Source organism: Adiantum capillus-veneris, chromosome 2, assembly GCF_014529385.1.
Source record: "Adiantum capillus-veneris isolate H3 chromosome 2, ASM1452938v2, whole genome shotgun sequence".
Lineage (NCBI taxonomy): Eukaryota > Viridiplantae > Streptophyta > Polypodiopsida > Polypodiales > Pteridaceae > Adiantum > Adiantum capillus-veneris.
Window position 1 is genome coordinate 93,209,970 of NC_140932.1, and position 10,966 is coordinate 93,220,935.

Consider the following 10,966-nt stretch of genomic DNA (forward strand, 5'->3'; position numbering starts at 1 on the left):
TGCTTCTCATGCTTCCTGCTTCTCTTGTGACTTTTTGGTGGAAGTTGAAATACCTGAAACATTTTTGTTGTTTGTCAGTTGTGGATCAGGTGACTGGTCCTGATTCTGAACTGTGTCTGCAATTTTTTGAACATCAACCTCAAAAATAGGAATAACTGTCTCATTCCTTTGAAGAAACTCTTCTTCCTCATCTTCTTCAATTGCTTCCCCCATATTAATGCCCTCTGCATACAAAGGTTGAAAACTTGGTGGGATTGTTTTCATGGGTATTATCTGCATCCTAAACTTCTTCTTACCCCGTTTGATCACAATGGTGTCTGCACCCCAAAGTTGCTTGACTTTAGCTGCCCTTAACCATGGTCTTCCCAGGATCATTGGGTAAGAACAGGTTGTTTCTTTGAGTCTGAGAATCACAAAGTTCACAATAAAAATTAATCCTGCAACATTTATGGTTTGATTCCTAAGAATACCCAAAGGTTGCACTCTCCTCTGATCTGCCATTTTCACTTGAAATGGTGCTGGTGCCCAATTTGTCAATTTCAGTTTCTTACAAACTGATTCAGGAAGAATGTTAACTCCTGAACCGACATCCACTAACACACCTGACAAGTACACCTTCCCAATGGAAATGTTGATCACTGGAACTTTGTAGTCTACATCCACTGGTGCTACATCTCCAAAATCAATATGTGCTAGATGGATATGTCCCATTTCTTCCTGCGGTAATTTCTTTCCTTTAGCTTCATCTGTCAGTTTCCTGAAGAACACCTGACTGAAGTCAGGGACCAATTTCAAGAGCTGTCCCACTTTGACTGAAATTGGGGCATCCATAAGGGCTTCAAAAAGGTCATCAGATAACCCCTTGGTAGAAGATTGCACTAAATTATCTGGCTTCAAGGAATGCAGCAATGATGCAGAATCTAACTGCTTACTGCCCATCTTCTCCCAGATTTTCCGAACTAAATCTGTGGGAAATAAATCTGCTGCTTTGTGAGGTTTTTGATTAGATCTCTTGTACGACTCCTCTCCTGAGCTTCTCCTGAGCTTTCCTCAACATATTTTCCTTGCTTCTTTTCTTGTGGTGGAAACTTTCCCTTGGATCTTGTGATAGCTAAAGTTTGCACTTCCTGTGGTTTGTCAAACACTTCCTCAATTTGAATACAATGAGAGAAATCACACTCAGAAGTGTGTACAAAATCAGTGTATGGTTTTGCTAACTTTCCTCCTATTTCCTCAGTAAACAGTTTGTTGTCAGGTTCTGATGGTTGACTGCCCTGTTTTTCATCTAAGGTGTCAATCTCTTCCAAAAACATTGCATTTACATGATCTGGTGGTTTCATTCTACTATCATTGGAAGAACTAGTGCCTGCATTTGGGGAATTGAAATTCACAATTGGAATAGCTCTCTCATTCCTATGTTTACACCACAACTCACATGCAGGTCCTTGACTGTGTCCCATTGCACCACAATAATTACATGGTTGCATTGGATTATCGGTTTGCTAAAACCTTGGCCCATTTTGCCAACTCCCTTGCTGAAATGGCCTTTGTTGATTTGAATTCTAAAATCTACCCCTGAAGGGTTGTGGTGCAACCACATTAATACCTGCTTCCATCTTTGCTAAAATGTGGGCAGGTATCCTTCCCCTAAAGTTGGGATTATAGTAACACTTATCATAATCATGTCCAGTTCTTTGACATACCTGACAAAATGGAGTTTTTGCAGGACTTGGGAAGGATTGAGGTTGCATTTCCTTCAGTTTCTCCAAAATCTGCTTACTAATATTATTTGGCTCCTTGACTTCAGGCTTACCATTCTTTCCGTTGCCTTTACTCTTCTGCTTCTGTGCTTTGGACTCTTTCCTTTTGGATTTTTTCTTCTTCCTCCTCTTTGCACTCCATGTGTCATCTTCCCCCTCTTCAGGATCTGTTTCCAGATTAGAATCTGAGTCCTCTTCCTCTCAATCTAAGTCTTGTTTAGACTTCTTTTTCTTACTCTTCTTGAGTTCACTTGTGCCATATCTTCTTTCAGCTCTCATTGCTGCATCCACTATGTTGGCAAAATCCCGAGGTTGGGTAAGAGAAGCATGTCCTGCAATTGCACTCTTCAATTGCTTCCTCAAACCTCTACAGAAATAATCACCCAATTGCTCCCAAGAGGGCCTTTGATTGGCTTGCAACCTGTTCATCAAATTTCTAAACTGTTGGGCATAATCTTCAACCAACAAATCCTTTTGCTTGTTTTTTTTTATTTTCTTCAGAACATCTTTAGGGGTTTTCTCTAATCTGAACCTGGCCAAAAATCTGATCTTCAGGTTATCATAATCAAGGAATGCAGCAGTACCATACTACATGAACCAAGACATGGCTTTTCCCTTTAATGTTGCTGCAAAATGCTCCTTCTTGATAGAATCGTTATAAAGTACATCATACCCACTAGCAGACCATCTTGTCTCAAACTGTCCCACATGATTGTCAGCATTCTGGGATTCTTTCCCACTGAATTTTGTTGCCTCTACTTTAGGGTTGTGTGGTGGTTGTGCCATAATGTGTACTGGTTGAATTGGTTGACCTCCCGAAGGATAAAAAGTCAACAATGGTAAAGGTGGTGGTGTAGGAAACTGCAGTTGCCTCTTTGCCCTAAAAAACTGATGGAGTGCCTGAATGCCAACTAACTGATGGATGATTCTTTCAGAAGTTGGGTTTCTTCCCTGCACTGTTGGCCGAGGTGAAGATGTTTCCCTTCCTCCTGTTGTTGGTCTCCACTTGTGTTGCTGGTCTCTCCAAGTCCTGTTCCTTTAGGAATTGGTGGCAAACCTATAACTGCTCCTACTTCAAGAATTTCTTCCCCTACATGACCCCCTGATCTTTGAAGTTGAGATTCTAGCCATGATTCATATCTCCTTCTCTGAAACCTGGTGCCATAGGAGATGTTTGGTGGTTCATCCCCTGAATCACTCATACATGTCTCCTTCTACTTGGGATCTTCATGAAGATTATGAGTTGTCTACTTGTGCAATTAACCAAACTGATTGGACCATTCACTAATCCAAAAGGCAAAAACTGTGCTTTGTAAAACTGAAAAACCTTGGAAGCAACCTAAAGCTTTAAATCACCAGGCAATTTGGGAAAATTTTCCTGAAGGAAAATCAGGTTATAATCCTCCTGTCTTTCCTCCTCTGACTTCCAATTAGAGGATGCTTGCAGGAAATCTTTAGGTTCACAACCCCATATGCCCCAACTAGACCCCATTGCCCATTAAGGCTTTGATCAAAGTTTGCTCCACAATCAGCAAGATCGCCAAGTGTTATGGAGGCATACATGGAGTGGGAATTACGATTATATTAACCATTCAAACATTACATCATAACATCACAGAATCAAAACTGTTTCAGTACCCGTACTGATTCAGAACGGAATCACGGTACTGAATGGAAACTGAAGACAAAATACACAAAGAAACACAGAGTCTTCATAGCCGTAGCCTTTCATTCATCGTCCTTCTGTCATACAACGCGCTACCATCATGTGCGAGGCCTACTACTAGGAAGAATGAAGAGGCACAAAGCTCTTCACTAATTACAAACTGAAAAGTAAACTACTAAGGTTCAATAACACTTTACTGAAAGAATATGCAAGGCTAACAACTCTCTCTCTCTCTCTCTCTCTCTCTCTCTCTCTCTCTCTCTCTCTCTCTCCACACGCGCCCTCTACTGCACCTATCATACACATCATGGGTTGGACGATATTAAAATCATGCATTAACCAGATTCCCCCCTTCCTCTCTCCTCTCACTCCTCCAAAGTCCACATCAGCCTTGATCACTTTCTCCATCCCCTCCACCCAAGTCCCCACTCGTGCGACCCCCATCACCTGCTGCCCCCATCGCCTACTGTCCCCCCCCATGGAGGTCACCTAATAAAAGTGTAACCTATCACGTGAGTTTAATAGAAGGGTATTTAAAGTTTTTGAAACTTACAGAAATATAAATACAGAAGGGTATTACTTTTTCAAATTTGAAAAAAACTTACAGATTTTAAAAGAAAAGGGTACATTATATTCTTAACCAAATTCCCAGATAAGGGGTTTTACAAACATGTTTTGAACGCATGTGATATAGTAGTTTTACACATAGTGAACCCCCCGAGCTACCCCCACTGTGGATCTGCTCCCAGAGAGTCCATTGTCTAGAGAGAGAGAGAGAGAGAGAGAGAGAGAGAGAGAGAGAGAGAGATTCTATGCCTCCTTCTTTGTTTCTTTGCTCGGGCAAGTCTGTACTCGGTGCCTTTGACCTACCATACACCATCGTCGACGAAAAATAAAACAAAATCTCTCTGTTTCTCCCATCTTGCCTTGAGGCATCAAACAATGCAAAAATATCTATGTCTTTGCTCTCATGTGGACACACATGAGAGCAAAAATATGCAAAAATTTTGTTTCTTTGCCCGGGCAAGTCTGTACTCGGTGCCTTTGACCTACCATACACCATCGTCGACAAAAAATAAAACAAAATCTCTCTGTTCTCTCAGCTTGCCTTGAGGCATCAAACAATGTAAAAATATCTATGTCTTTGCTCTCATGTGGACACATGTCATCTCTCTCCCCCCCTCTCTCTCTCTCTCTCTCTCTCTCTCCCCTGCATTGCATGCATTGTATCTCCCTTTTGACTTCTCAAAGGTACTTGAGCATCTCCAAAGATTTCTCTTAATAAACAAGGTGATAAGGCACGAAGGCCTGCTAAGTGAAGGGAAACAAGGGAGGGTAAGTTTAAGTAAGTTCTTACAATCATATGGAATTTTTTATGTGTTTTAATATAGAATTGTTCATCTATTTTTAAAAAGTGGCTCCTACTAACTTGCTTAAAATAAAATACACCGATTGAAAGATGCCTTTAAGATTTTCTCTACCCTCATTGCCTAGTCCTCACCTTCTGCTCTTGTCGCCAAAACCTTTTTTCGTTTGTAAGTTGTCCTTCCCTACCTTTGGACTCATCGCTACGAGCCTGCAAATTTGCCTTTCCTGCGTCTTGCACCTAAGCTTCTATGGACTTGCACCTACAGAGCAGTCCCCCACGTCATCTCCACTATGACTGTATCAAGGGAGGACACGAGAGAGAGAGAGAGAGAGAGAAGAAGAAGAAGAAGAAGAAGAAGAAGAAGAAGAGATATTCACCTATGCTTTATGAAGAGTCCCTACCTCTACTCTACGACGAGAGAGAGAGAGAGAGAGAGAGAGAGAGAGAGAGAGAGAGAGAGAGATTCTCTTTGGCTATGCCTTATGAAACATCCCTACCTTTGCTTTGCAAGCGACGGGGAGAGAGAGAGAGAGAGAGAGAGAGAGAGAGAGGGAGAGAGAGAGATCCCTAATTGGGAGGCATGGCCTCCATGTGGTTTGCACCCCCCTTCTCAGTCCTCTACCTCTAAATCTCCTCAAGCATCTTCTTGTCATCTCCACTAATGGGCCATTTTTTAATTTTCTTCTAGTTGGTACCCGCTACTTGCAAATGGCTTATAGATTATGAAGGGGGCCCCAATAATAAGGTAAATGGTGCATATTGCACATCAATATTTTGAAACAAAAAGGAAGTAAAATAAAAAGACACATTAAAAATCAAAACAAAAGAATATTTTAATGCTTTCAAATAAGCATAGAAAATAATTAAACAATTTAGTGGTGATTTTTCTTGAAATCCTCAAATGAGAGAATCGTTTATCAATACCTCACTATATCAGTGTTCGAGAAAAGTGTGTTTGAGTTTAGGCTTACGCCGATTGAAAATCGAGATTAGCCGGTTGCAAAGGATGGTAAAGGGAAAAAAACCCGATAAAAATATACTAGAAAATAGTTCGAACATTTTGCAAATATAAAAATTTCTACTAGTATTTCCAATTTGTATTTGTATAAGGAGGAAACTTGCTGCTTAAACAAAAATTAGACTTTCTCGAAGACTGCATCATAAGATCAAACTCCTTCGAATATTTTGTTTAATGTTTTGATCTCTAAAGTCATTTTTAAGCATGCAGAAAAAGTAAATGCGGCTTTGGAGAATAGCTTTCTATTCATAAGACTTTTGAATCCCTTAGGGACACTTGTCTCTCCGAGAAATTTGAAGTAAATGCTCTAAATGTCGCCTTGGAGAATAGCATTCTATTCCAAAGTTTTAGCTTTCTATTCAAAGACTTTTGAATCCCGTAGGGATACTTGTCTCTCAAAGAAATTTGAACCACCTTTGCCCATAGTGCATTAAGGCCTTTAGCAGGCCAAAAATGTTTGACACAATGCCTCGGAACTCTGACCCCATGCCTCGGTCTCTACTTTCGTGAGAGCATCTGCACTAAATAAATTTTCTTTCTCTAAGTCCGTCGCCCTCGCCTCAACGCATGGCCTCTCTCTCCATGTGCCCTCTCGTCCCTTTTTGCCCTCAAAGGATTAGAGGATCTCTTTAGATTCCTCTTAATCAAGCATGTCGAAAAGAATTTGGCACACCTACGAGCTGCAACTTAATCCATGAAGGGTAGGTTTATAAAGGGCCCTTCCTAAGCAAGGTTTCCTTTGAAAACGCCCTTTTGGCTGGAAGCACATCTCACTTTCCTTGTCTTCACGAGGGCCTTAGGCAAATTGCGTAGGAAAGCTTGCAATTTCTAGGCTTCAGCCTTGCATGAGGGACACACAGGCTATACCTTTAATGCCGAAATGAAAGAGGGAGATATGTGAACGTTCAATTATCGATGGAGGAACTTCCACTTTGTTGGTTTGTGGAAATATGCGAAAATGGTGGCAGATGCTACAATATCAAATGGCGGGTGGTCAGTCACATCGTTCAGCAGGGGTGTACCGGTGTGTAGTGACTACTATAAAGAGAGAGAGAGAGAGAGAGGGAGGGAGGGAGAGAGGTTGTTTGTGCGCGCGCGCGCGTGTGTGTGTGCGCGCGCGCATCCGCGCGAGAGAGAGAGAGAGAGAGAGAGAGAGAGAGAGAGAATGGCGCCTGGCGATGTCGAGACTATGGAGGTGAAGGCGGAGGTGCAACACTCGGCGGAGAAGGTGTGGCAGCGGTACGTGCATGAGATGGATAAAGTGCTGCCGGCCTCCATGCCCGGCCACTTCAATGAGATGCTTTACGTGGACGGCCCTCCCCTCGCCGTCGGCAGCACCTTCATTGTCACGTATCATGAAGGTAATTAGTACCATCCACCCTAATTTGCTGGTTTATTTGTCCACTATTGGCACACATTCAAAGGTACTAGGGTAAAGATCTAGGGTAATACCTCCTATTTAACAACCTTTACCCCGTCAACGTCGACGGGCGGATTATTCATGTGGTGCCATTTTGGGCATGGAGGGGTGCAATCCCTAGTCGTCATCAAGATCGAGCTGCATCAAAATCTTGGAGCAAATAACCCTTCACAGCCCGAGATCGACACAATTCTCTGCAATCACGTGTATAAAAAAGTGGCACTAGTAGCGAAGTGTGGCCCAATCAGAGATCAAAATTGAGAATGGAAATTGAACCACAATCCAACGATGTATAACTCTACTCGGTCGCGCTAGCCACCAAAACACCCACGTTCAAATACTCCAAAACTTGTCCTTGCTTTAGTTATTTTTTAGGGGATTGCCTTTCCACGCATTGGACCCCAACCCATTACTGGCCTCGTACCCTACCATATTGTATCATGTGTCTACGTTCAAACCCTTAACTTGCCTTGTGACTAAATGCCATGGGGTCTTAAATGACCCCCTAGCCATGGGATCGACGGCGCACGATTGAGGGCTGCGATCTCGAGGAGACCGAACGGCGATAAAAAATTAGGCGACGGGTGCAGTTTGGAGATTCGAACTTGGGCATGCGATGTGGCAGCGTGATGGGCTGACCAAGTGCGCGTACACATTTATTTATGTTTGTTTGAGTTTACACACCAGATGTCCGAATTTACAAAATGTGTTCGAGTTTACTTTTTGAAAATCTGACAATGTCCAACATCTTTGCTTTTGTGCGTGCACTTCTCCTCCGTGGATCCTGTGGGTTTGGGGGGGGGGGGGAGGGGTCATTTAAAGCCCTGTGTTCTTTAGTCACGAAGGCTTAGCTTGCACATCTTCATCATAACTCCATTATTGAGACTAGATATTATTGACCATTGATCAATTTCCACATCTTTTAAGCACTTACTTATAAGGATCTTGCTGACTGTAATTTTTCTCTTTATTTTTTCCCAGACATACCTCATTATAACTCCATCAAATTTAGATGGGATGAAATGAACCACGAGGAGCATCACTTTAAATGCACCCTCATTGATGGCGGTGCTCTCAACAAACACTTCTCTTACCTTGCCTACACCTTTAATATCCTCCCAGGTTCCACCCCAGAATCCTGTGTCATGCAGTACATTGTTGAGTTTGTTGATCTTGAGAATCACACTTTCCATGCCTTTATAAAGGAGGAACTAGAAAAGTTTTGCAACTTATTAAACTCTCACCTCCTTACTACCTCAAACTAAATGGGAAAGAAGCTTGCTTGTAAGCTACAAGTATGGTTGTGTCCCTCTAGATCTTGCATGTTGATAACTACACTTGTACAAGTTCGCATGTCCTTTCTTATTGCATACATAGACTCATGTGCCATACAGAGATATGTACATGATAAATAACTGAATATTCCCACTTGCCAGGGAGCCTCTTGTATCCATCATAAATAAACACACTTTGAGAATTATCTTCTTAGAATGGCATGAAATCTCTTTCTGTAATTTCCCTCTAGTGCGATTCCTTTGCAATTTATATCTACGTACCTATGGCTTTTTTAATGAATCTTTGAGACAGAAATTGAAATGAGAGTTGCCATGTTATTTTAGGAAAGGAAAGTTGTGTGTGTGTGTGTGTGCGTGTGCGTGCCATCTTGAAAGATGGGCATACTGTGCAGTCTTGTAATGCATATTGAAGCTCAGCGCCTGTTGACTGTGGTGAATGCACTATGTTTCTCGAGGGTTGCTGAATGGATTCCATTTGTAGATAAATTGCCTATTTAACCTAGTGAGGGAATCTATTCTCTCTCACTTAGCCTTGCTTTGCATGGGTGTGTATTTGAAAGTGTGCGAGGACTGTAGTATTATCACTTGTCGATCTGTATTGTGGATCATGGACATCGTGCCTGCATCTTTGCAGGTGCTCTGTTGTTGTCGCTTTGTCTCTATATCGCTCAATATCTACTGACAATGATCTATAATAACTTTTTATGGTGATGGAATGATTTAATGTAAAAATTGATTTTAGGCCATATTTTTTAGATCAATAGTGACACTCACCTGTTAGTAGGCAATTTTTTTTGTAAGGGGCCTTGATCGAACCCATATGAACATTTGGTACTTGGATGGGTAGATTAGATGCTATTCCAAATGGAAATGTTTAAACAATAAATGTAACTAAAGTTATTTTGTCGGATGTAGACGTTTATTGGTGATGCTTAATCGATGCTCACTTACTTCTGATAATGCTGCTTGCTTATTGTGGATAAAGCTCTAGGTCCCATACTTGGTTTGAAACTCTATATTTTTCAAAAATAGCTTGATGTGTAATCTTCATTTTGGCTATTGCTTTTTTCAAAATCCAGAACTAAAACCTTGAATGATTCTGCATTCTGTAAAAAAATGCTGATTGAAATAGCTCTACATGTTAACTTTTTGGCATGGAGTGCAGTCGCACTTTCAGAGCGGGTAGAATTAAAGACCTAGCGTGGGTTTTGTGTGGCTCAAACTTAGGTAAGGATATGGATGTTGTATTTGTTGACAACTTTCAAAATCTACTATGGTTGACTGCTATGGAACTTATTGCATAGATTTTATCTCACTAGTTTTGGTATCTTACATTATTACTGGCTTAGAATTTGATTCTGACCTAGTTAATAACCATAGCTCTAATGCTTTTACTGAGGTATGAAGATCCTGTATAATAAAATGTGACTAGTGTCTGGGCTATTTTGGTACTGCTATAGGTTTATGCTTGGCTTGGATATTTGTGATTTTGACCTAATAACATGCATCATCCTCTCAAGTAGCTTTTGATTTAATTTGTCTCTTGAATACACAATCGGCTTTTTAAGTGTTGAAATATGATATTCCACATTTGTATTATAGATTTTTGATGGTTTTTTAGATGGTGATCTATTTTTATAATGGCTGCTTACTAATCTCCCATGGTATTGCTGTTTGACTAGATAATTGATCCACTTTTTCCCAAGTATGGATAGCCTGTTAGTTCTGCTTGTCTTTTAGTGCAATGCACAAGCGCCAACCGCTATGAGTACACACACACGCACACACACACACACACACACACACACATGAGATAGAGATGTTTCAACATCTTTGGAAAATTTCTAAGAGACATCGTAGATCTATCAAACAAGTCTTGAATTCAAGTTGGGTTACTCAAGAGGGAACTGGGATAACCAATCTGTCACATGAGAGAGAGAGGGAGAGAGGGAGAGAGAGAGACTATCAAAGATATTGTTATCTAGCTCAATTCCTTGGTCTTTATCAAAATTAAAAGTCTAGAGAACTATTATGCCATTTGTAATTATCCATTGAGGTTGACCTCTCTGTAGATTTTGTTGATAAATAAAGTGAAGGTTTTTATTTAAGTGCAAATAAATGAAAATGGGATGATTACACACAAATTGATGCAAGCTTCAACACTAGTCTTGTAGAGAGAAAGCCACGACTGTGGCTTTTAGAAACTAATTCTGTAAACAAAATAATATTAATAATCAATCTTTAAAAGAAAAATTCTCGACAAACAATGCGAGTTGATTAAAAGTAATACGAAAATAAATTAAGGCCTGAGGTGCATTTCTATGGTTATCTTTATTTTTCAAAACAAACAAAATATTACAATCTTAATGTTTCCTCTATAGATATATATACCCGGTATATACTAGAAATTTCAAACTTTTACACTATCTAGAGAAAGA

The 10,966-nt window shown here is 40.6% G+C and overlaps 1 protein-coding gene across 1 annotated transcript; it reads left to right on the top strand.

The window, feature by feature from the left end:
* Nucleotides 1-6,876: 6,876 nt before the first annotated feature.
* LOC147463196 (uncharacterized) lies at nt 6,877-8,724 on the top strand. The gene is made up of 2 exons (XM_086487710.1): nt 6,877-7,174; nt 8,215-8,724. The coding sequence occupies exons 1-2, from the start codon at nt 6,979-6,981 to the stop codon at nt 8,496-8,498; spliced, it is 480 nt and encodes a 159-aa protein (XP_086343836.1). The 5' UTR covers nt 6,877-6,978; the 3' UTR covers nt 8,499-8,724.
* Nucleotides 8,725-10,966: the final 2,242 nt, after the last annotated feature.

Bases quoted from the DNA above. Each gene is read 5' to 3' on its own strand.
- LOC147463196 (XM_086487710.1), top strand. From the start codon at position 6,979: ATGGCGCCTGGCGATGTCGAGACTATGGAGGTGAAGGCGGAGGTGCAA. The intron at 7,175-8,214 runs GTAATTAGTACC...ATTTTTTCCCAG, and splicing joins CATTGTCACGTATCATGAAG to ACATACCTCATTATAACTCC.